The 25,242-nt window shown below is 38.3% G+C and overlaps 8 protein-coding genes and 1 long non-coding RNA gene across 9 annotated transcripts; 7 read left to right on the plus strand and 2 right to left on the minus strand.

Annotated features, from left to right (window-relative positions):
• The first annotated feature begins 211 nt into the window (after positions 1-211).
• Positions 212-5,078, plus strand: LOC100639861 (poly(A) polymerase type 3-like). The gene is made up of 21 exons (XM_003386478.3): positions 212-395; positions 475-529; positions 631-710; positions 759-825; positions 892-973; positions 1,027-1,136; positions 1,200-1,253; positions 1,299-1,500; positions 1,551-1,689; positions 1,746-1,824; positions 1,883-2,003; positions 2,417-2,501; positions 2,599-2,652; positions 2,696-2,809; positions 2,885-2,988; positions 3,159-3,234; positions 3,301-3,373; positions 3,444-3,608; positions 3,694-3,780; positions 4,456-4,515; positions 4,608-5,078. The coding sequence occupies exons 1-21, from the start codon at positions 379-381 to the stop codon at positions 4,851-4,853; spliced, it is 2,070 nt and encodes a 689-aa protein (XP_003386526.1). The 5' UTR covers positions 212-378; the 3' UTR covers positions 4,854-5,078.
• A 25-nt stretch (positions 5,079-5,103) lies between these two features.
• LOC100639988 (tRNA wybutosine-synthesizing protein 5-like) lies at positions 5,104-6,289 on the plus strand. The gene is made up of 5 exons (XM_003386479.2): positions 5,104-5,342; positions 5,389-5,458; positions 5,520-5,564; positions 5,612-5,749; positions 5,820-6,289. The coding sequence occupies exons 1-5, from the start codon at positions 5,116-5,118 to the stop codon at positions 6,276-6,278; spliced, it is 939 nt and encodes a 312-aa protein (XP_003386527.1). The 5' UTR covers positions 5,104-5,115; the 3' UTR covers positions 6,279-6,289.
• Positions 6,290-6,320: 31 nt separating this feature from the next.
• On the plus strand, positions 6,321-10,622 carry LOC109581836 (uncharacterized serine-rich protein C215.13-like). Its single transcript, XM_019996269.1, has 9 exons — positions 6,321-6,494; positions 6,546-7,882; positions 7,943-8,068; positions 8,121-8,274; positions 8,327-8,411; positions 8,484-8,573; positions 9,908-10,106; positions 10,154-10,206; positions 10,505-10,622. Exons 1-9 carry the CDS (start codon positions 6,339-6,341, stop codon positions 10,594-10,596), a joined length of 2,292 nt encoding a protein of 763 aa, XP_019851828.1. The 5' UTR covers positions 6,321-6,338; the 3' UTR covers positions 10,597-10,622.
• Positions 10,623-10,779: 157 nt separating this feature from the next.
• On the minus strand, positions 10,780-12,296 carry LOC105312699 (type-1 glutamine synthetase 1-like). Its single transcript, XM_011405552.2, has 2 exons — positions 12,088-12,296; positions 10,780-12,038 (listed from the first exon to the last, which is right to left on the minus strand). The coding sequence occupies exons 1-2, from the start codon at positions 12,241-12,243 to the stop codon at positions 10,854-10,856; spliced, it is 1,341 nt and encodes a 446-aa protein (XP_011403854.1). The 5' UTR covers positions 12,244-12,296; the 3' UTR covers positions 10,780-10,853.
• A 296-nt stretch (positions 12,297-12,592) lies between these two features.
• On the plus strand, positions 12,593-12,865 carry LOC109581837 (uncharacterized). Its single transcript, XR_002184794.1, has 3 exons — positions 12,593-12,608; positions 12,659-12,678; positions 12,747-12,865. It is a non-coding gene; the product is annotated as an uncharacterized LOC109581837 (long non-coding RNA).
• A 25-nt stretch (positions 12,866-12,890) lies between these two features.
• On the plus strand, positions 12,891-13,374 carry LOC105312700 (5-formyltetrahydrofolate cyclo-ligase-like). The gene is made up of 4 exons (XM_019996236.1): positions 12,891-13,013; positions 13,063-13,089; positions 13,132-13,186; positions 13,233-13,374. Exons 1-4 carry the CDS (start codon positions 12,891-12,893, stop codon positions 13,316-13,318), a joined length of 291 nt encoding a protein of 96 aa, XP_019851795.1. The 3' UTR covers positions 13,319-13,374.
• Positions 13,375-13,648: 274 nt separating this feature from the next.
• Positions 13,649-14,645, plus strand: LOC100640115 (5-formyltetrahydrofolate cyclo-ligase-like). The gene is made up of 8 exons (XM_011405554.2): positions 13,649-13,780; positions 13,823-13,912; positions 13,963-13,982; positions 14,026-14,138; positions 14,193-14,269; positions 14,318-14,344; positions 14,392-14,446; positions 14,492-14,645. Exons 1-8 carry the CDS (start codon positions 13,658-13,660, stop codon positions 14,575-14,577), a joined length of 591 nt encoding a protein of 196 aa, XP_011403856.2. The 5' UTR covers positions 13,649-13,657; the 3' UTR covers positions 14,578-14,645.
• Positions 14,646-14,682: 37 nt separating this feature from the next.
• On the minus strand, positions 14,683-21,388 carry LOC100640242 (tectonin beta-propeller repeat-containing protein 2-like). Its single transcript, XM_019996270.1, has 8 exons — positions 21,136-21,388; positions 20,974-21,081; positions 20,707-20,835; positions 19,944-20,084; positions 19,784-19,894; positions 18,908-19,717; positions 17,825-17,990; positions 14,683-17,706 (listed from the first exon to the last, which is right to left on the minus strand). Exons 1-8 carry the CDS (start codon positions 21,340-21,342, stop codon positions 14,795-14,797), a joined length of 4,584 nt encoding a protein of 1,527 aa, XP_019851829.1. The 5' UTR covers positions 21,343-21,388; the 3' UTR covers positions 14,683-14,794.
• Positions 21,389-21,655: 267 nt separating this feature from the next.
• On the plus strand, positions 21,656-25,241 carry LOC109581822 (leucine-rich repeat serine/threonine-protein kinase 1-like; the record flags this gene model as incomplete). The annotated part of the gene is made up of 5 exons (XM_019996237.1): positions 21,656-21,867; positions 21,956-22,289; positions 22,902-23,209; positions 23,862-24,155; positions 24,345-25,241. Coding segments are annotated over exons 1-5 (1,905 nt in total), but the record flags the coding sequence as incomplete, so codon positions are not given.
• Position 25,242: the final 1 nt, after the last annotated feature.

Below are 25,242 nucleotides of genomic sequence, written 5' to 3' on the forward strand. Positions count from 1 at the left end.
AACCTTCTGTCACTAATCGTGGCCTGTCCAGCAAGGAGGCCATCTCCTGCAATCAGAGTTTTCTTGTATTAAATTAACTCTCTGTGCTACAAAACAACAACAACAACACGCCCTGCAAGTTCTGCAGCTAGCAGCTCAGCATATCAGAGGAGCCACACCCTCTAAGGTTGTCTTTTGGATTGGCGGGAGGGAAGTAGGAGGAGCTCTAGTGCGCATGCGCAGTATATCCCCGCGGCCATGACATATGGGAGGGAGAGGAGGGCACCATACCTCGTTCAAACTCACACTTGGTCTCCTCCTATCTCTCTTTGCTCACCCATCACTCCAGACGAGACTCTCTATAAAGACAGTGGCCCAGGCGGCTGTTAGCCGTCAGTAATGGCCAACTATCTAGGGTAAGGCACACTGATGAGATAGAACCATTATAATTGTTGATCGTCTCTCTCTCTTTCTCCTGTCTCTCCTTCACTTTAGGTCTGGTTTTGCAGGTGTCACAGGCCCCATTAGCACTGCTGTACCTAAACCACAAGTAAGGAAATAACAAGACTAAACTTAATACAATGGCCCTATCATTAACCCATATCATTACGGTTAATGTATATGATTATGGCTTATATTACTGTCCATTAGGATATCAAGTTGACCAATTTATTAGAGGCTTGTTTACAGAAGTATGGCGTTTTTGACACTCCAGAAGGCCAAAAACACAGGTAGTGGGTTCGGTCTTGCCTTCATTAACGACACGTTTTAATTAATAGGCTCCTCGTACTAGGAAAGTTAAATGAACTTGTTAAAAAATGGATCATTGATATTAGTAAAGAGAAGGTACGTAGGCGATTATTGATACATGGTGTACATAATGTGAATTTATCATTGTAATGATTATTATAGGGTAAGTCAGAAGCAGAAGCTAAAGAAGTTGGTGGTACCATCTTTACATTTGGTTCCTATAGACTAGGAGTTCATGGGAAAGGTCAGCCATTTTGAATGATCGGTGTCATGTGTACAGTATCATCATACACACAGGTGCTGATATTGATACCCTCCTCGTAGCGCCAAGACACATAGAAAGAACAGACTTTTTTAGCTCTTTTAAGGAACTTCTTTTTGAGGCAAAGAACGTAACCAATGTTAGGGTAAGCACTGTCATGGTTATAAGAGAAGGGACAATTTAATTTAATAAACTCTCTCTTTGTCAGGCTGTGCCAGATGCGTTTGTCCCTGTTATAAAGCTAGAGTTTGATGGAGTAGAGGTACTAACATATCTTCTTGCTTCCTTTGCATGATTTGTGCTATAGATGGATCTGTTGTTTGCTCGTTTGGCACTGCCCGTCATACCTGATGGACTGGGTCTCCTCGACATGAGTCTTTTGAAGAACCTTGACGCTAAATGCGTCAGGAGTCTCAATGGCTGCCGAGTGACAGACTCAATACTCAAGCTAGTACCCAATCAAGAAACCTTTCGACTTGCTTTGAGAGCAATTAAACTATGGGCTAAACGTAATATAAAATAATTTCGATAACTATATTATATCTTTGTGTGGCTATAGGTAGGGGTATATATTCTAATGCTCTTGGATATTTAGGAGGAGTGTCTTGGGCTATGCTGGTTGCTAGAACATGTCAACTTTATCCCAATGCAGCTTCCAGCACCATTGTACTCAAGTTCTTCTTTGTTTTTGAGAAATGGTAATAAGCGGAGAAAAAAGTTAAAATAGTTTTTTTTATTATTTATTTTTTCATAGGAACTGGCCACAGCCTGTATTATTAAGAAAGGCTGAAGAAGACGTCTTAGGACTGAACCTCCAAGTTTGGAATCCCCAGGTATATTTGACATGATAAGGTGTACATATATACAGTACATGCTCCTTTTTCTCCTCAGGTTAATCCAGGAGATGCCCACCATCTGATGCCAATCATCACTCCGGCCTATCCTCAACAGAACTCTACCTTTAATGTAACAAAGTCGACACGTGACGTCATGTTGAATGAATTTAGAAGAGGTACAATGTACATGTAGTTCTTATATACACATGTACATGTATACAATCACTTCTATACATTATTGAAACTTTGTGAAATTTAGCAAAATTCCTTTTAACCTGTTGTTACTTGTAAGGGTGCCTAATAGTACAGAGTAATAAACACTTTATTTGCTAATTAGTTTTTTTGAGTACATACCGTATGGAAGGAAATTTTGGAGGTAGTTAAATTTGGCGAATTTGGCGTTTTGATAGCCATTCGCCAAAATAAACATTCGCCATTTTGAGCCATTATACGCATGCTCAATGGCACGTGGCCACAAATTCGCCAAATTAAAATTCGCCAATCACCAAAATTTAGCAATTCGCCAAAATTTAGTCCCTCCAAAATTTCCTTCTGTACGGTACTATACAGTGTCTGTGTGTATTGTTAGGATTGGATATATGCAGAGATATAGACGTTGGGAAATTGTCATGGGACATTCTCTTTGAACCAATCAAGTTCTTCTCATTATACAAGTATGTGCTGCACATTATCCCTAATGTGTACATCTCTCTCTCTTTCTCTCTCTCTCTCTCTCTCTCTCTCTCTCTCTCTCTCTCTCCTTCTTTCTAGGCATTATATTGTCATCTGTGCAACTGCTATCGATTCCGATCTTCTCCTTAAATGGTATGTCATGTGACTGATGCATGTCATGCATGTGATTTCACAGGTCTGGTCTGGTTGAGTCCAAGATACGTATCCTAATTGGTAAGCTGGAGGATAACGAGAACATCAAGATAGCTCATGTTAATCCAACATCGTACCCTCGTATTGTCCCTGACAGGTATGGAACATCTTTTATATTCTTCTTTACCATCTCTTTATTTTCTGATACTTTCTATCCCTCTCTAATGTTAAGTACTGATTCTCATTTGATGTGGTTCATTGGTCTCGAGTTCTGTGTTGGTCCAGGTGGCGTGAACATAACTCTAACATACGAGATACAAATGTTCATCAATTCAGGTACTTGGTAATGGAATTTTCACAATAGCAGGAAGAAGGGTCAGGGGTCACATTAAGAATTGTTTATTAAGCAGATGGATGCAGTCACAATAATATGTAGATGTACAATGTACATGTAATGGTATTATTTATATCTTGTTTATCTTGTGTGTTTCTTTTTGTTGCTCTAGTTGTTAAAAGTCCAGCTTTACAGAGTAGTCCTGATTTACGTAATGGCACACAGCTTGATGTAAAGCATGCAAGAAGGTGAGCTACTCTCTCTCTCTCTCTCTCTCTTTCTAAACTTTATTAATGATATTGCGTATTATGTAGAAGAGACTTGTCTGATTATTTATCTCCTGACATTGTTCCTCCTCTTCCGAAAAAGAAGAAACAGTTTCCAATAGTCAGTTAAATCTTTTAAATTACGAATCCAGAGAATTGGAATTTAAATGTGCGTATTTTAAAATTTATAGGACATTGAGACTCCCTCTCCCATTTTAAAGAGAGTCCATAAGATAGAGAGAGTTGAAGAGCCTCGTGTATCAAAGCGTATCAAGATAATGGATGATCCTGATAGTTTGACTGATTCTTCTATAGGAGGGGGAGAGGCCACTGCGAAGACCACCAACGTTGACGAAGTATTGTAACTGCATGTTTTGTTTCAAAGTTTATTTGTAATGTTTTATGTTGTATCTGTGCATTGATATCTCTTTCTTGTTAAAGGATGAAAGCAGTCTAATGTCAACTGGAAAGATTGGTTCTCTTAATTTCGATTCAGCTGATGTATCTATCACAGACATTGATCCAATGGTCAGTGTTAAAATGACCCTTAGCATCACTTCAGTCAACTCAAAGTTTATATCTAACATAAGAGCATGTACATATATATCATTAAAAATCATTAAAATAGAGAATTCTCTTCTAATCATTTTGGCAAAATTTGGCTAAACACCCTGTACTATAGTGCAGGGGCTTGGGCCCAATTTTTGAGTAACTTTAAAAATTGTAAAAAAAAATCAATTTTGTTTGGAATCAGCTCAAACTTGCTACACAACATAAGAACATGTATATGTATCAGAAAACATTACAAAAATGGAGAATTTTCTCCTAGTCATTTTTGGCGAAATTTGGCTAAACACCCTGTACTATAGTACAGGGACTTTGGCAGGATTTTTGAGCAACTTTAAAAATTCATAAAAAATCCAATTTTGATTGGAATTAGCTCAAACTTGCTACACAACATCAGAACATGTATATGCATCAGAAAACATTATAAAAATGGAGAATTTTCTCTTAGTCATTTTTGCCAAAATTGGCCAACACCTTGTACTATAGTACAGGGACTTAAGCCCAATTTTTGAGTACCTGCTGTAAAACAGGCATTTTTAATTTCTAAAAATTTAGTTATGATTTTAAAGATTTTTTATGTCGGTTTTATATGAACATGTATGAAGCAGATTATTTTATTAAATGGTATATTTTTAGGAGAACAGCATCAATGATTCATCATTAATGATGTCAGACTCTTCAATGATGGAACACCAGGTCTGCTACACACACACACTCACACACACGTCTCTAATTATAACCTAAATAAAAACCACATACTGTTTACTTGAAATCTTTTATTTTTACAGAATGAAGAATCAAGAAATATTTCGTCACTGAGTACGAGTGATTCCACTCTTACTACTACTACTACTAACAATGTCTCTACCTCTTCTTCATCAGCCAATGCCTCCTCCTCATCATCAGCACAACACAATCATTCAAACACTCCATTAGGACCACTACAAGCAATACAGCAGCAGCAGCAGCAGTCGTCCGCACAGACAGCACACATTAAAAAGAACATTGTCCTCAAATTAAGCACACATAAGTAATATCATGCAACAGAGCGCAGCAGCCATTATGACTTGGGTTGCTGGGCCCGTATGAGCGCATACACTCTTCTTATTTATGACTAATTTTACGTCTTCCTGCCCGTCCCCTCCTCCCTCTCTCTCTCTTCTTGCTCTCCTTCCTTCTTTCTAAGAGTTCTATAATACTGTCCTCTCCATCCTGATTTTTGTTCATTTATCCTGTTTTATAATAATTTATTTAAAGAAGAAGGAGTGGCTCTAATTTTAACACTTCTTTCCAGTAATGAATAAGGTACAGGTTACAGAATGCTCAAAGGAGAATTTTCTTTCGTGTTTCTACGCATCTCGCGAGCCCTACGTCCTCAAAGGACTGGATATTGGTCCTGCTCCTGATTTATGGACGGGAGAATATCTTATGGATAAACTGGGTCAGGATGACAAAGAGCCCGTCAGGGTCCACGTGTGTCCTCATAGACACATGGACTTCATTAACAAGAATTTCCTGTACAGGTATCCACTACTTGCTAGGTACATGTACATCAATTTCTATTTATAGAACACTTCCATTTAAGGATTTTATCAAACGAGCTCAGCTCAATCGGCAGACGGAATTTTTCATCAGTTCGGTTAGTTGTTCACACCTTTAGTTTCCATGGTTACGAGACCCCTGTACGTACATACATGCAGGACGAGAGGTACTACCTTCGTGCTTTGGGTGGCGACCCGAGAAAAGTTCGTATCGGCAAGATCATGAGTCATTATAATGCTATTGATAATAGGAACCTGCTGATTTTATCCGTCAATATCCTGAACTGGCAGGTGATCTTAAACTTCCTATGTTCTTTGGACCGGAGAAGGTTTTCTCTAGCGTTCTGAGAATCAGCTCACCTGATGCTCAGTTATGGACTCACTATGATGTAAGAGAAACCACTTATAGATCTAGTAGTTATTAAAAGTAATAGAAATATTAATGATTGCATTTTATAGGTAATGGACAATTTTCTTGTTCAAATAAAAGGAAAGAAGAGAGTTGTGCTCTTTCATCCAAGAGATGCTCTTAACCTTTACCTTGTTGGTGATAAGTCTTCTGTACTGGACATTGATGCTCCTGATTTGACCAAGTATCCATTATTTGATAAAGCTGAACGTTATGAGTGCTACCTGTATCCTGGTGACGTACTCTTTATACCTTCTCTCTGGTTTCATAATGTTTTAATGTATGACTTTAGTGTCGCCGTGAATGTGTTTTGGAAGCATTTGGAGGCTCAGTTCTACGATGCTAAAGATCCTTATGGCAACAAGGACCCTCCTCAGGTGCAGAGAGCCTTGCAGACGCTAGACAGAGCCATGAAGCATCTTGAAGAACTACCAAACGATTTCTATAAAGACTTTTATGCCAAATGTATGATAAATAGACTTCAAAGCAAATTTATTTTGCAGCAATAAAATTAATTAAATTTTTGTGGGTGTGGCTGAGTGTTTCTATAGTAACATTTCAAAAACAAGATGGCTGATGATTCTGGGACACCATTTTTGAGTTATTTCTCCGTCTGTGCTCGAGCAAGAGCTAGTAAAGAACGAAATGAGAGGATGAAACAAAAGGCTGACCTTTTAGACTCTATTTTCAAACCAATAAACACGGAGAAACTTGACATGTTAAAGGTAGAGCTACTGATCTGATTATGATGTTCAATTATTTTATATATTTTATAGAAAAATTGCATGGCTACAGTGACAAACAAGAAAGGAAAGTCCATTCGACACTCAAAAGCTATTAGATTATCTATTTCTTCATCAGAAGAAGAAGATGATGACACTCATCATTCAACTTCACTGAGTCTGTCTGATGACAGCTATCAGTCATCAATGGAAGACCAAAATGAAGAAAAGTCAACAAGAGAAGAAGCTGCTTCTCTACTTCCACCCAATAGTACATTTTATCCATCCTTGCACCAACACCGTATGTCCTTTCCATCTATTCCCCTTCTCACTTTGCCACAAGCAGCAGCATCGATGCCTTCACCATCACTACCTCTTACAATGTCACCAGATATCAGTCTAGAATCATTCACTACATCATCATCATCTACTCCAATACTTACATCAATTATGGCACCAATTTACACAGCTGCAGCACCGGTATCAACAAACGTAACATCATCTGCTGCTCCACTAGTTTCAACCGTTACACCAATATCTACTGTTGTACCTCCAGTCTCTACTCTCTTTAATGCAGCATCCTCCATCACTCTGGTATCAACACCCATTAGTATGATGTCCATTCAAACATCTACAGAAGATATTACAGCACCTATACCATTAGTATCTACTGCTGCAGCAGCAGCGTCTACGCCATTTATTTCTGTTGCTCCTCCTATGGCATCCAATGTATCAGTGTCAATGGCTTCCAATGTTCACAGAGCCTCACCTTCTCAGTCCTCTTCCTTGTCCTCTTTATTGGATCAACCAGTAATTATTGATGTAAAACAGCAGCCACAAGAGCTCATTGTATCATTGTCACCATCATCAGTATCAAGCATTGAGGGACATCATAGTGTGGAGCAGTTCACATATGACAACAAAGATGCATCTAATGAAAATAATGAGCTTCTTGATGCATCTAATGCACAGAAAGGCAGCAAAGAAAAAGAGGAAGATGGTGATAAAAGTAGCTTGTCTAGTGAGTCTGATTTCTGGGAGACTCCTTCAACTGCCCCAGTAATGGACAGGCTTCATACTCATCCTGACACAGTTGATGATAAAACTGCATCACCTAATGCTGGTATTACAGCAACTGATAATATCAATCCTACTACTCCTGATGATACCAAACAGCATAAATCCAGCCTTCAGTCACACTCAGGCTCTACTTCATCTGTTGATTATAATCCAAAGAATGCTACCATGGCTGCCTTCTCATTGCTCCACACTCTTAATGCACAACTTAGACGAGATCACAAACTATCAAAGGCCCTATACCAAACTTCAACAGCTAACAATATACAATCGTCAATACAACACTCATCCGTTCTCAACTCACTTTTAACAAAGTAGGCATTATTATTTTATCTGCACATCAAATTACACTGTATGTGTGATACTATTTTTAGGAGAGCAGAGTTAGGTAAGGATATGACAACTTGGGACTCGGGCACACTTTTGTCAGTTCTGATCACTTCACTTCATGAAGTAATAGCTCAACATGGCCCACCAGTATTGAAAACTGATGATAAAATGTAATAATTAAAGCGTAATATGTTTTTGTTAATGATAATAATATTTCTATAGGGTGCAGAGAGCAAGGTCAGATGATGATGATGAGGGATGGTCCACTCTGTTGCCACTGCTCTTGGAACATGTCAGACTCCTCTTCCAATGTGGTACACTACTTGAAAAGATTGCTCAAGTTTTTTCTCCAGTTTTACAAATAGAGGAAAATAAAGTATGAAGGATAGCAATAATTTTAATTAATTGTTTTGTAAATCTACATGTAGCTTTTGACATTCTTTGAACGAGAATGTGGTGCAGAAGAAATATTTTCTCTCACTCCATCTTCTATATCATCATTATCTCAAGAAAGTATGTGCATGTGCATAAAATCTCCATAGATTTTGTATTATATATAATTGATGTATATACATGTACATGTAGATGAAGCTGAAGTGAACAAAAAGCAAAGTGCATATCATTCATTATTGCAATCTTCAGTCCATTCTGATGTCAGTGATTCACTAAGTGAAGGTATGACTCAAAAAGAAGTGTCATTAATTAATTTTTATTAAAAATGAATTATGAAACAGGAAGTGGGCTAGTGCTAATTAATTTTTAAAATAAATTATGAAACAGGAAGTGGGCTGAAGTTAATTAAAAATGAATTATGAAACAGGAAATGAGTTGCTGCTAATTAATTTTTATTAAAAATGAATTATGAAACAGGAAGTGGGCTAGTGCTAATTAATTTTTTAAATAAATTATGAAACAGGAAATGGGCTGAAGTTAATTAAAAATGAATTATGAAACAGAAAATGAATTGTTGCTAATTAATTTTTTATAAAAAATGAATTATGAAACAGGAAATGAATTGCTGCTAATTAATTTTTATTAAAAATGAATTATGAAACAGGAAATGAGTTGCTGCTAATTAATTTTTATTAAAAATGAATTATGAAACAGGAAATGAATTGCTGCTAATTAATTTTTATTAAAAATGAATTATGAAACAGGAAATGAATTGCTGCTAATTAATCTTTATTAAAAATGAATTATGAAACAGGAAATGAGTTGCTGCTAATTAATTTTTATTAAAAATGAATTATGAAACAGGAAATGAATTGTTGCTAATTAATTTTTTATAAAAAATGAATTATGAAACAGGAAATGAATTGCTGCTAATTAATTTTTATTAAAAATGAATTATGAAACAGGAAATGAATTGCTGCTAATTAATTTTTATTAAAAATGAATTATGAAACAGGAAATGAATTGTTGCTAATTAATTTTTTATAAAAAATGAATTATGAAACAGGAAATGAATAGCTGCTAATTAATTTTTATTAAAAATGAATTATGAAACAGGAAATGAATTGTTGCTAATTAATTTTTTATTAAAAATGAATTATGAAACAGGAAATGAATTGCTGCTGATTAATTTTTATTAAAAATGAATTATGAAACAGGAAATGAGTTGCTGCTAATTAATTTTTATTAAAAATGAATTATGAAACAGGAAATGAATTGCTGCTAATTAATTTTTATTAAAAATGAATTATGAAACAGGAAATGAATAGCTGCTAATTAATTTTTATTAAAAATGAATTATGAAACAGGAAATGAATAGCTGCTAATTAATTTTTATTAAAAATGAATTATGAAACAGGAAATGAATTGTTGCTAATTAATTTTTTATAAAAAATGAATTATGAAACAGGAAATGAATTGCTGCTAATTAATTTTTATTAAAAATGAATTATGAAACAGGAAATGAGTTGCTGCTAATTAATTTTTATTAAAAATGAATTATGAAATAGAAATGATTTGTTCCTAATTAACTTTTATTAAAATTTTCTGTTATCCAGATTCTGCCGTACTGGCTCTTCAGTTAAAAAGAGATACTAATACAAAACCTTTTGGTGGCATTAATGTAATGACAGGATTTGGAGGAGAAGTAGGCGATAAAAAAGATGAATTTGATGGTTCCCTTCCTTTACCATCATCTCCTCCTTGTGCTCCTCAACCTCGTTATACAGAACCGCACACTTCATCAAACCAGGAAAAGTTAGTATTCATCATAAAGTATGATTAATGATGCATTCATTCTTTAGTACAAGTGGAACTACTGAAAAGCTGAACCAGTCAACACTACAGAAGAGAATGGGTACAATGAACAAATTGTGTTACTCGTACATTAGCACAGGGTTTTGGTATAGAGCTCGTGCAACTGCTTGTCAGTGGATTGTCAAGCTGCTAGGAGAGAATTCTACATTTTAATAATTTTTTCTGATACATATACATGTTCTTATGTTGTTTTTCAAGTTTGAGCTGATTCTGATCAAAATTGAATTTTTAATGAATTTTTAAAGTTGCCATGTACTATATTGTAGTGCTTGTCAGCTTATAAAGCATGCCATTGCTCATTTTATTTTAATGATGTACATAATATTCTTTTATATTAGGACAACACGAAGTTGATGAAATCATTAGCTCTCCATTGAGTGGACCCTCAGTTGATGATAATGATGATGATGACTTTGATTTTTATAATTAGATAAAATCAAAACCAACATTAAAATAATTAACAATAATTAATAATTGTTTAATAATTGTTGTATAATTATAGGTTGTTATAATTGTTATTAAAAATGAATTAACTTCCTAGTTCTCTCGTAAAGTGTTGTATAATAATGATTTTATTACACCTATAAGCTCAAAAAAATTATTTGTATTAAAATTGTAGCAAAATTATAACATTAACAACTGCAAAACAACATTCAAAAAATAGCAAAAAGAAATGCAAAAATAGTTTTAGTAACGTTGAAGTAGAAGAGCTCTCTCCTCTTCCAAAGACATATTCTTCATTGCTTTATACTCAAACCTACGAACAGCAACAATGGCTCTTGTCAGCCTTGGTCCAAAAGCATCGGCGAGGACCTTGTCTTCTTCCAAAGCTTTGGCTGTCAGATCAACAGTACGAGGAAGAGGAATGATGTTATTCTTTTTAAGTTCTTCCTCGGATAAAACACCAGGATCATCTTGGTAAGGAGGTGGAATGGGTAGATTCCGTTTGATTCCATCCATTCCAGCAGCGATAGCAGCACCGAGAACAAAGTAAGGATTACCACAAGCATCCGATGTCTTTAATTCAAAATGAGTTGGGTTTGGTTGACAGGCATTTGATGGTACACGTATGGCTGCCTCCCGATTACCATATCCCCATATTTTAAAAGCTCCACTCCAGAAACAAGGAGCAATACGACGCAGTGAATTGGTAGTTGGAACAGAGACGGCCATCAGACCACTCAAGTGCTCAAGCATGCCAGCTATAAAGTGACCAGTCACTTCCGATATTTCATCTTCTTTGGTCTCTGACGGTACAATGTTCTTACCATCTTTAGTGTGAAGGCTGAGATGAATGTGAGTTCCACTCCCGGCTTGATCTTGGAAGACTTTGGGTAGGAAAGTGGCAATCATATTGTGCTTGAGAGCAACTGCTTTCACCGTTTCCCTAACAATGACCTGCTGGTCTGCTGCCGTCAGAACATCGGAATATCTTATTGATAACTCTTGCTGACCGTTAGCAGCTTCTGGATGATAGAGCTCAATATCTATTCCTTGCTTAACAAGAGCATCAAGTATATCTGTCATGACGTCACAGTTGATATCCATTGACAGTGTACTAGCATACACAGTGTCATCCACTGGTTTGACGCTACCGTCTGTTGTACGTTGGAGCAATATAAACTCGTTTTCAAAACCAGCTTTAATGTATATTCCTTCCTTAGCAGCTTCGTCTGTCATCCTCTTAAGAAAGAGACGAGGGCATAGACCTGACGGGTCTCCGTTTTCTTCATACATGTTTATCATGACTCGTGCGTGACCTTTAGAATATGGTATACTTGTTAGTGTAGTCCAGTCCGGCTTCATACGAACTTCACCAACAGCAGTTACACCAGAGTCTGGTGCAGTAGCATCATACATTACTGGCAATGCCTACATAATGGTAAATGGATGAGGGATGGGCTTGTTATACTGTACTCACTTCAACAGCAGTACATAGTGGAATACCGGTGTCAGCTATTTTCTGCAAATCTTTACAGTTTGGGATGAAAACTGCTTTTGCACGAGTTACATTAGCAGTACAGACCCACGTGAAGCGGAGTAATTTTGTGCTGGGGTCTAAACTTGGGACAGACATTAGGGAAGAAGCTCAGGAAGTCCTTGAAGAAGTTGACGGGTGTGAACGAATATACAAGGAAGAGTGGGAGTGACTATTTTAAGTATTTTTATAAACTGGGGTGGAACATGGCTGCAGCTACCACCTCAGTGAGAGGTGCAAAGGAATCTCTAAGGCAATCACTTCGCAAGACCTTAAAGCAAATGAAAGTCCAACAAAGGAAAGAAGAATCATTGATATTGACAAAAAAGGTAATTATAACGAAAATACACCTTAAAATAAGAAAAAGTATAGTTATTGTCACACAAAGCGTACCAGGAAGCTAGCAGAATATCAGTATACCTCAGTATGCCTGAAGAAGTTGATACTATAGCTTAATAATTGAGGTATGATTATGTCTTTATACTATAATGCTACACATTTTCCACGAATGTAGGACATCTTCAAACAGAAGAAGTATGCCGTAATTACAACATAGATCAAGATAGATGCGTTATTTTACCTATTGATATCTAAATGTTTAGGTTGTGTTTTGTTCCACAAATCGATGATGGTGTTCAAATGAACATGTTGCAAGTTCATTCGCTTGAGGATATTAAGTCCCTTCCAAATTATATTTGGGGGGTAAAATCAATAAAACAACCAGCCTGTAAGTGAGATACAATGACATGTACTTAGAGGGAGCATGGGGAGTGATTGATAATTTTTCTTTAGTCGATGACAAGAGAGAAGATGCACTGGAAACTGGTGGTCTTGATCTAGTGATTGTTCCTGGACTGGGATTTACTGAAGTCAGTCAGTTAATATTGTAAAAAAGACTTATGATTATAATTCTCACAGGATGGTAAAAGGCTAGGCCAGGGAAAGGTAAGGAAGGTTTTTGTAATTTTTAAAGTATTATACACATAGGGCTATTATGATAGATTTCTGCCTAGATGCTCTGAGAAAGTAACCACTACCATTGGTATGCTTAAAAACATGCCTTATGTAATCAATACAATTTATTGTAGCTCTTGCATTCAACGTTCAAAGATGTAGCAAAATACCAACTGAACCAAGTGATGTATTAATCCATCATGTAATATTCTCCACATGAGGACTTATTCATATTTTTACAAATTAATATTACTTCATTATGATATTGTTCACAAATTTATATATTATACACAACAATGATGAAACTAAAGGTGAGGATCTACTACTGCAACTTTTTTGCCAGTACCTTTGATGTGGTTGTGCAACATGTTGCAAGAAGTTGAGAGTCTCTTTACTTCATGTAATATGTTGCACTGCCACATCAAAGGTATAACCACAAGTTGCAAGCAGCAATGCTGCATAGTGAATGCCCACCTGAAAACTGCTTTTGCACGAGTTACATTAGACCCACGTGAAGAGGAGTGCGCTAGATCTAGCTAGCTAAGAGTGGGCGTGGAACATGGCTGCAGCTACTACTTCATTGAGAAATGCAAAGCAAACTTTAAGACAATCACTTCGCAAGACCTTAAAGCAAATGACAGTCCAACAAAGGAAAGAAGGATCATTAATGTTGACAGAAAAGGTAATCATGATGAAAATACAGCTTAAAATAAAAAGAAAAAAGTTATTGTCACACAAAGCGTACCAGGAAGCTAGCAGAATATCAATATACCTCAGTATGCCTGAAGAAGTTGATACTAGCTTAATAATTGAGGTATGGCTATGTCTTTATACTATAACGCTACACATTTTTCGAAACTGCAGGACATCTTCAAACAGAAGAAGTTTGTTACTTTGCTTGTTTATGATCAATCGATTATTGTTTAGGTTGTGTTTTGTTCCACAATTCAATGATGTTCAGATGAACATGTTGCAAGTTCATTCACTTGAAGACATCAAGTCTCTCCCAGTTTACAAGTGGGGAATAAAACAACCAGCTTGTAAGTGAAAGATACCACGAGATGTAATTATAGAAAGAATGATTGTTTCTTTAGTCGATGACAAGAGAGAAGATGCACTGGAAACTGGTGGCCTTGATCTAGTGATTGTTCCTGGACTAGGATTCACTGAAGTCAGTCAGTTAATATTGTAAAAAGACTTATGATTATAATTCTCACAGGATGGTAAAAGGTTAGGCCAGGGAAAGGTAAGGAAGATTAATTTTAAGTATTATAAATATGTACACACACATAGGGTTATTACGATGGATTTCTGGCTCGTTGTTCTGAGAAAGTACCCACTACCATTGGTATATTAATAAAATGTCTTGTATAATTAATGCTTTTTACTGTAGCTCTTGCATATAATGTTCAAAGATGTACTGAAATACCCACTGGACCAAGTGACATAATAATTCAACATGTAATATTCTCCACATGAAGACTTATTTATATTTCTATTATTTCATTCTAATATTGTTCATAAATTTATACATTATACACAATGAATGTAATAATACATTTAATAACAACAACAATTAATAATAATAATAATAATAATACATGTAATTAACCATTTGTGTCCTTAAAAAGATTGATGATTTAAAGAAGATTGCAATGCACTGATAATAATGAAGTACTCTACTGCTGGTGTCTTATCAAAGGAACTCCCAATCACTACATTCACCAATAACAACACCTTCTTCAAGCTCAGCCTTCTCTCTCTTCTTACTCTCACTTGAAACAGACACCACCTTCCCATGCTGCTTCTTCAGCGATCCACGTACATCAATCGTCCATAGCTCTCCATTAGGATTACATGATATCTCTTCAAAATTTCCGGGTAGTTTAGTCCAGTATATCCCAGCGGGATTCTCTTTGGTGATCCCTTGACGGAGGAGTAGGTCACCAGACAGTGTCAGACCAAAGACACGGTCATCACTGACGGCAATACGCTTCAGTGCCTCCCCACTCACCCTCTCCCAAGCCTTGCCAACAGGATAATCAGGAGTCACCCCTTTACGTATGTATGGCACTTTTTCACAGTCAAGTGCCCAGACAAGCCAGTCTTTAGAATTAACAGATACATTAATGAAGTTATAATCAGTGAGGGTATCTTGAACTTCAACCCAAGCTGGTGACATACCAGTGCCAGGCTCTCTCGGATGTATGCCAAATCTGAAATAAACTTTCCCACTTTTATCAACGGCCCAAGCCACGTTGCTACCCATAGAGAGATGGACAATAAAGTCTTCCATCTGTGAGCCGAGTTGTATGAGCTCCCAGGAGAAGCCCTGAGGCGTGGCGTCAGTGATACCTTGACGAGACCATATCATTCCTTTTGTTAGTACCCACACTGCAGCTGGAGACGACGTTAATACTTCAATGACTCCTTGACACTCCACGCGCTCAAAACGATCAGACGACACAATACAATAAAGCTCCCCGTCCTCCCTAACAATCCAAGTACCAACATGACTGGATGTGACCTTTGTCCATATGGTCAGGTCAAACATCTTGTCTTCGCAGGCATTTTCGTAGTGATAGCCGCTGGCATGATTCCAGCACGCATGCAGCTGATTGTTACTGGTTAATAAGCATATGCCTGAGTGAGAGGAAGCTGCTATGCCGGTTAAAACAACCGGAGGTACAGGATGATTGAGTAACGAAGTGACAGAGTGTAGTATGCTGCTTGACCTCTCAAAAGACATCACTTTCCATACAGGTTGATCCGAAGGAGGAGAGACTTTATTTATTGTACTAACGGCTACTTGCCACCAAGGGCCCCCACCCTCGGGCTCATGAGCAGAAGCACCACAACGGAATAAGAGCTTATCTTTATTAGTGATGCCCCATACGACGCCAGAGTCCAGTATGGCAATGCTGTGGAAATGATCAGATCTTATCGACTTCCATCTCTTACCAAAAGGCGATAAAGGGGAAATCCCCTCTCTTACGTAAGGTACACCCAACTGATCGAGACCCCAGACTATATTATTACAGCATGCTATATGCACAAGGGGAGGGCTCTGAGGTATCTCCGCCCACACGGTCCCCTCGGGCTGACTGTCACAGACCCCCTTACGATTGAGGACCTTACCATCAGTCATGATAGCCCAAACCGTCGTATTGTCACATGCTACCAATTTGATGCTTTTGGAGGCCATTGACTTCTTACGATAATTAATCTTTTTCCACTCACTACCGGAGGAGCAGAGGTCACTGATTCCGTATCTTGCATATGCTGTCTGATGGTGAATGCCCCACACTATCTTACCGGAGGCGGAGGTCGAGATGTGGGACATGCTTTTGCGCATGGACTGCCAGTCCCTCCCGCCGGTGGCAGGGTTAGACCAGTAGACGGTACGACGGCTATCAATCAACCATATCGAAGTACAGGATATAGCCAAGCACTGTATGGACTGGTTTGACGGCTGAGGTACAGGACACCAAATATCAGCCGAATGAACTTCAGATATGTCATCAGTGCTTGTAATTGATGTTCGGTTAGGTTGAGGAGACGGTGGACAAAGGGCATCGGCACGGACTCTCGGGCGGAGAGGAGAATGAGAAGGGGCGGAGCTGGCAAGACGGGACTCTCCTGCAAGCTGGTTAATGAGTGCATAATAATCATCAGCTATCATGGAGTCCTCTGATCTAAAGGTTTTATTGATGGCGTCTGCCTCGATATCGTCGTGATCCTCTGAATCACCCAAAGGGTGGATAGGAGTGTCTTCCAAGCTACTGGAATGAGAGGTCCAAAAAGGAGCAGTATGATCAGCAACACTCGCCGGCTCTATCACCTTAATGCCTGGTAGTGAGGGGAAACCTTGTTCCTTTGACGTGGGGGAAGTGGGTATCACGGGATTAGAGATGCTGCTTGACTCCTCCCAGAATAGGACCTCTTCAGCTGTTGTGGGACCGAAGAGAGAGTCATCAGAGTCAATGTTAAAGGCACGGGCACGTTTCCTGATACCTTTTGGAGGAGTGGCTATGAGAGAGTCAGGCTTGACGGGAGATGGCTCCAATAAGACAAAACTATGATCATCAGCACTACCTTCTGCTTCCTTCTCTTTCATTACCTCCTTCTCTTCCATCACCTCTTTCTCTTCCTCTTCTCTGTTTGAATCCTGAATCTCGATTTCTTTCATTTCCTCAATCAGTAACTCTTCATTCTTTGTCTGACTTTCCTCATCAAAGTCTGACTTCACTATCGTAATGTTTGGGACTTGAGTAGGCTCCTCCCACTTTAACTCAGTCTTGACAGATTCATTTGTCTTCCCTTCAAGATTATCCCCTGCCGTTGTGCTTGGCTTTACATCAAGCACGTGTATATCGTGCTCCTCCTCTCTCTCTCTTTCACTCTCTACAAGGTTATTCTTATTGCCTATCTGGTCACTCTCAGTCGATATCAGTGAGGGACAGGAGGTGCTACCCTCGTCTCTTTCGGGTTCAAGTCTCTCGACTGGTCTCTGTGGTATTAGAGGAGATCTGGGCATGGCAGGACTTGTATCTCTAGCATCATCATCATCGTCTAACTGATCCAAATGGTCCATCGATGAATGAGCACCTGAGAAAATTTTAAAATAATGAATAAAAATATTATTATATAAAATACTGCAAACATGTACAAGTCATAAATAAAAAGACTCAATAGACATTAAAGCACAGTATAAACGAAATTTTACTTGATAATGGAGTATGCTGCAAGTGAAGGTGTTTTCTTTTGGTAGTTTTCTTCTTTACTCTACGGGATTTCTTGCGAACAGCTATAGTGTCCTCATCGAGTTCTTGAACTTGTAGCATCTTCGCCCTACGGACTGCTTCTGGCGTACTGAGAGGAACTGATGGGAGCTGAAAGAGAAATAAAAGTATATTAATCATAAAAACACATAAAATCAATTATATTGAATTGAAATATTCGTAAAAAATCTAATTTTGATTAGAATCAGCTTAAACTTGCTACACAGCATAAGAACATGTATACGCATCAGAAAACATTATAAAAATAGAGAATTTTATCCTAGTCATTTTTGGCAAAATTTGGCTAAACACCCTGTACTATAGTACAGGGACTTTGGCCTGGTTTTTGAGTAACTTAAAAAAATTGTAAAAAATCCAATTTTGATCGGAATCAGCTCAAACTTGCTACACAGCATAAGTACATGTACATGTATATGCATCAGAAAACATTATAAAAATGAAGAATTTTCTCCTAGTCATTTTTGGCGAAATTTGGCTAAACACCCTGTACTATAGTACAGGGACTTTGGCCCGGTTTTTAAGTAATTTTAAAAATTTGTAAAAAATCCAATTTTGATCGGAATCAGCTCAAACTTGCTACACAACATAAGGACATGTATATGTATCAGAAAACATTATAAAAATGAAGAATTTTCTCCTAGTCATTTTTGCGAAATTTGGCTAAATACCCTGTACTATAGTACAGGGACTTTGGCCCAGTTTTTGAGTAACTTTTAAAATTTGTAAAAAATCTAATTTTGATCAGAATCAGCTCAAACTTGCTACACAACATAAGAACATGTATATGCATCAGAAAACATTATAAAAATTGAGAATTTTCTCCTAGTCATTTTTGGCGAAATTTGGCTAAATACCCTGTACGGACTTTCGCCCAAATTTTGAGTAACTTTAAAAATTTGTAAAAAATCCAATTTTGATCAGAATCAGCTCAAACTTGCTATACAACATAAGAACATGTATATTTTTGAACTACAGTACATGCCAGGTTTCTTGGTTCTTTCTCTTACTGGCTCATCTCTCTCTTCCTCTTGTCCCTCGATGAGCTCTTTCTTTATTTCAGTCAACTTGTTGAGCGGTTGTGCAAATATTCCTTTAAGTCCAGACCCAACCACAACACCAAGAACTCTCCGTGAGCCCTGCTGCTCCTCTCCTCCTTTCCCTTCTTCCTTATCATCAGTCTGCGAGACAGAAGGATCACCTGATGGCTCTACTGGTACAGTTTGCCCTTTTAGTCCCAAGTTCTCTTGACTAGTTTCAGTAGTAGGAGGTCCTTCAATGGCTTGGTCAGTATTATCCTTCATTATCATATCATCTTCCTTTGTATCAATCTTAGTCTCCTCATTCACTCTCTGATCGTTATCTTCTTCTCTACTTATCCCGTCTCTCTCCCCAGAGACTCCGTCCTCTGCCTTCACTTTCTCTCCATCATCTCTCATCTCTTCTTCTATCACACCTTCTCTTCTCTCGTCTCCCTCCACTGATGATACCGGAAGTGTTTTAATGACGGGGGCCGGAAGAGATAGCTTAACAATCGGGCGCTGGTGACCAATAAGGAGGAGATAGAGATCCTTTCCAGTAGCAACAACATCAATAATCCTTTGTCCAAGAGTCATTACACCTTTTACTAGGAGAGTGAACGGGTCAAGTACCCACACAGTATTCCCATGATAGCAAACAATACAGCCATCAGACCAAGGTATGAGCTTCCCAAATTGTCCGGCGTCGCTAGGCGTGGTCGTGGTTGCTATGTTACCATATAAGGTCATCGGAGGCAACTGAGAATTAAAGACGTCTTTGAATTTAGCAGTTGAGAGGACCTGGAAAGAATGGGAAGAGAGAAAGAAAAGAGTGACAGTAAGATCAATAAAAAAATAATCACTCACTTCTCCATTATCATTAGCTATCCATAGCCTCAGGCCAGGTCGGGCTACTATAGCTGAGCCTTTTACAAAAGTCCCTCCAAAATAGCCAGCCTTCTTCCCCTTTGATCCAACCTACAGTACAACTCATCAGTCAATGTGCTATATGCATGTAGAGTCTTACCTGAGTTGACTGGCCTGTTTTCATATCAAGTAGAACTGGTTTAGCGAGTGTTGAAACAAGAAGGAGATTCTCATTTTGACTCAGTTGTACAACTTCAGATCCATAATCACACAGGGCTGTACTATCAACTGTCAATGTCACCTACAACCAGTCACAAAGAAATAGATAAAAGATAAAGAGGCTGCATTGTAAGCAAAAATTCCTCATAAAAATACACTGGACTAAGCAAAGAGGATATGCTTATTTTCTACTACAAAGAAGTGAGACAGAACAATTCATTGTCTACCTCCTCCTCATTCAATAACAGCTTCCACAAAACCAAACACTGTGAACATATATGGTAGTGAGAAAATACTTTAAAGGTTAAAATGAGATCACAATGTATATATACATAGTGAGGTGACAGTGCACATGCTATAGTAACAATAATGATAAATATACAGCATATCCATTTATTATAGTATAGCAGAGAGAGGGGAAAGTGAGTCAAAAGACTTATAAATAGCATTACATTGCAAACAGTAACATAGCATTTAATGATTATAATAAAAGACAAGGAGTTGGTGGTGATTTATTATATTAATAATTCAAATTAACATTGCCACCTGCTCTGCTAGTGGAGTTGTAGCATATCAGGTCTCAACACACAATACAACTAAATCATTGAGCTCCTACAGATATCATACATGTCATCATCTCTAGTTCATAAAGAGCTAATTAGACCAGCTGCTGTGTATTATGCTTAACCACAGCCAAAACACACCTTGTCAAATTGAACAGAGAACGAGAGGACTTTGCCAGAGTTATAGCCAACAAAGAGGCGATCCTTTTCTTGCGCCCATTCTATTGCAGTCACACTCTTTTGCTCTCTCTCCATCATGAGCTGCTTCATCTGAGACGAGATAAAGAGAGAGAGAGAGAGAGTGATTAATCATCAAAGTGTAAATTAAGAAGCACATATACACCATTGATCGGCAAAGGTATGGTGAGGAGAGGGACTGTCTGAGAGACAGAGAGCACATGTACTTACGGACGGTTTAATAAAATTAATGACAGTCACCATTCCATCATCAGTGGCTGTTGCTATCAGAGAATATTCAGAATGAAACCTCAGTATTTTCAATGGACTTTTACTATCCTGGAGAGAATGAGAGAGATAAATACAATTAAAGAAGCACTTGAATTGTTTTACCGAAAGCTCTTTTATAAGTTTTCTGGTCTGCATGTCAATGATCCAGAAGTGGCCGGCATTACTGCCCACAGCAAGTAAAGAATCAGAGCTCCTCACGTGCAGACAAGTGTGGCTTATCTTCTGGTGCTTGAGGAGGAGCCCGAGACTCTGAGGAAGAAGAGCATTGACGAGTATGAGCTGATCCAATTCCTTTACTTCACTCGACATTTTTTGTTGGGAATTATCGGGGCGTGTCTTAAAATGGGCGTGCCTCCAGTTATAGGCGTGGTGGTTAATTTTTTAGAGGTGTGGCTGAAACTTGCAAAATGCAAACAGAAAAATTACAAGCCCCAAGTCTTGTAAAATATAAAATCACAGCTAACAAAAGCACTGTATCTTTACAGATATATATAATCTGGCTCTAGTTGTTTCACTTTTCTATTCATTTTTAAATAATCTAGATAGTTATTTTTGCTATAGATCTAGAATCTAGGTGTGGCTGTAGGTGGGCTTATTTCTCTATTCAGAGCCTGCATGCTTTTGATTAAAACAAGTGGCCGTTCAGTTGACTTTGCAAATTACGGTGATATTAATACACCCCTTCCTCTTTCCCTGTCTCTTGCTTTATCTCTCTCTCTCCTGTCGGAACAGTCCTAGGATCCTGTTTGTTAGCAGTCAATCATGGCTGGTGTAATGCAAGATGACGCCAAGCTACACAAGTTTTGTCACGATGGAAAAATAGAAAAGATAAAGGTAGACTGGCCTCACCTTGTTTCTTTCCTCTGCACGACCCTTCTCCTTATGTACATGACATCATTGAATCCCTTTTTCTTTCTTGTAGGATTTCGTTGCTACTGTTGAACCTGAGATCCTTCTTGATAGACTCAACAATAGAAGAGGTGTTTTTGGCTACACCCCTCTTCACGAAGCTGTCTCCGGGAATAGATCCAAAGTCATTCCGTATCTCGTTGAACAGGGTGCTAACGTTAACGCCAGGGCTAATTCTGGCTACACTCCGCTTCACCTTGCAGCCAGTGCTGGTCATATTGAGTGCGTCAAAGTATTGTTGGACAGTGCTGCTGATATCAGCCTCACTGATGACTATGGGAAAACCCCAAAACAAACAGCCGGCCTGAGTTCAAAGTCGAATATAGTCCGACTTTTAAGGAGCGAAGGTCAGTTTGAGGAACAAAGCTAATTTATGAGTGATTTGTAGCTTTATTAAAAGGTGTCTATGTGCTACATGTACACATGTTTCCTTTAATCAGCAGCTAATGGCATTAAAACTCACTGCTAACATGTGTTAGCTCTGTATTAGGTTAGCAGCTGCAGCACACATCATTTCAAATTTAAATCTGAACTCTATAAAATGTACGCATACATATATGTATAAGGACTTTGTTCTTAAGGGAGGATATTTGATTAGTCAAGTGTCCTATCTTCTCATACCTTTGCTGGATTATGTCCCACGACATTAAGTCTCCCTCACGTTAGGTTTATTCCCTCCATACATTGTTTTGCTTTCAGTGATTCATTATACTGGTTCAATGTTATTTATTACTCAGTCTTAAATGTTTAGATAAAATCGTAATATATAGGGAAAAGACTTTCAGTTGCAAGTTATGCCTGTTTTGCCCTTATATGGAAATAAAATAACGTGGAATGATCACTAGTTTAGATTGTATGAAGTTTTGTCCCTCCCTCTCCCCTATCTGTCCTTGCCCCAAAATCCATTGATACATGTACATACAATATGATCTTATCTAAAATTTATTTTTAACTTGTAGAGATCATTAAAGAAGTGAAGACAAATGGTGATAACCTCACTGAGTTACTTCGAGTCAGAATAGATGATCTGGAGCCTAACTGCCTTGAGGATGCACTCACAGCTGCTGTTGAAGTTGGGAACCATTTCAACGTTGGGAAACTTGTCGTGAAAGGTGCCACAAACATCCAACAAGCTCTGGACGATTCTAAGGAAAAACAGAAGCATGAGGCAAGGGCCATGCTCTTACTGGTTATTGCTGCACAGACAAATGACAGAGACTTGGTCCTTAAACTGTTTGGTGCACCAACACAGAAAAACTTGTCACATGTAAGTGAGGAAGAGAGAGAAGGAGAGTATGTGTGTTAGAAGCCAAATTGTTTGATTAAATTATGTAAAACTATATGTATCATTAAACAACTTCACAATTAAAAATTCAAACAAATATGCCTAATTTAATGCATGTACACACCAACAAAGGAAACACGACACTAAGTTCACTAATAGCTATAAAGGCAGTTCCTATTAAGATAAGCAGCTATCATGTTATAATCCATCTTTATAGACTGCACAAAGAGATGCTCGCACATTTCTGCCATCAATATTGACATTTAGTAAATCATGCACAATGTACATGTGTAGGAGTAGCACTAACAGTTACCATTGCTATGATAACATTGGAACCTTCTTCTACAATTTGCATGTATATACATGTATATACATTGTATATATATATGGAGTTATTGCATAGTCATTGTTTAGCAAAAGGGTCTTGTAAAATTTGTAAACAGCTTTTACGTTTTGCATATAGGGATTAACTTATTGTTATCTTATAGTTTGTTACAAAAGCAGTTATGAGCGTACATTTCAGTCTAAATATACATGTAGATTATTTAAGCACTAAAATGACAACCTAACCTTAGACATTAGGCTATAATTGCACACACACATAATAAGTTTTACGGCCAATTTTTATTTTTAGCCACTGGCCAATGATGATAATTTCTCTGAAGTCCAGAAAGCCGTCATAAGTGGGCGTGTCTCTACTGTTGTCCCAATAGAGATAGCAAGACGCCATCAGAACCCAATTGTACGAGAGGAGCTTCTCCTGAGGACTGATGTGAACCAGGAAGAGGGTTCTGTCTATTGGCACGGCCTCCGTCTACTTGTACTTGATCTCTCTTGGATCCGAAAGATACACTGGGTGAAGAGACTCAGACTGGCTAGGAATGGATTTCGAGCCATCCCAAACGAAATCGGAGGCTACTTGAAACAAGTAAGAGACAGTAAAGCATGTACTTGTAGTCTTGTACTTTTGATGTATCAAAAAATTATTGAAGTGAAGAATTTTCTCCTAGTCATTTTGTGGTGAAATACGTGTATGACCAAGAAACCCTGTACTATAGTACAGGGACTTGGCCCTATTTTTGAGTAACTTTACATTCTTTCTTTCTCTCCTTTCCAGGTGGTGAAACTAGACCTCCAGCACAACGAGTTGGTTACTGTCCCACGCTGTCTCTTTGAGTTACCCAGTCTTAATGAGCTCAATCTAAGCAATAACAAGCTAATTGAAATACCTGATGTACACGAGTGGTCCCCTGGTCTCACTGTCCTGGACCTCTCCTCTAACGAGCTCTCTAGTCTACCAGCTGACGTTGTTGCTCCTTCCATTAGGACTCTCAACATTAGTTATAATCGCTTCCGTACTGTCCCTCTCTCTGTCTGCTCCTTTATGAGTCTCCAGCACTTGAACATCAGTTTCAATCCAGATATACTCTCCCTCCCGGTGGAGATGGGTCGATTGCAGAATCTCATTAAGCTTGTTACCGACGGACTCAAGGACTTGAGTGATCCTCCTCGTAACATGCAGCGTGATGCCAGGGACTGTGTACGATACCTCAACAGTAAGCTACGCTCCGCTCGTCGGTTCTATCGAATGAAACTGATGCTGGTAGGGAAACAGAACCGCGGTAAGACAACACTGGTCGCCCGTTTACAAGGACTTGATGTCGGTATCAACCAGTCGACTGTTGGGGTTGATGTGAGTGAGTGGCATTACGCTGGGGGACTGGGACGTAGGAAGTACCAGTTCAGTATTTGGGATTTTGGTGGTCAGGAGGAGTACTACGCAACACATCAGTGCTTCCTTTCAGAGCGATCCATGTATCTGTTGCTGTGGAACGTACAGCATGGGGAGGAAGGTATTCAAGAGTTGAAACCTTGGCTTGATAATATTGCACTGAGAGCTCCTCGCTCTTGTGTCCTTATCGTCGGTACTCACCTTGATTCTGTTGAAGAAAGTGATCGTCCTGAAGTGGACAAGCTCCTGGGGAAAGTTGCTGAGCTAGCACAGACCTATCACA

The sequence above is a fragment of the Amphimedon queenslandica genome, unplaced genomic scaffold (genome assembly GCF_000090795.2).
Source record: "Amphimedon queenslandica unplaced genomic scaffold, v1.1 AMPQUscaffold_13416, whole genome shotgun sequence".
NCBI classification, from domain to species: Eukaryota; Metazoa; Porifera; class Demospongiae; order Haplosclerida; family Niphatidae; genus Amphimedon; species Amphimedon queenslandica.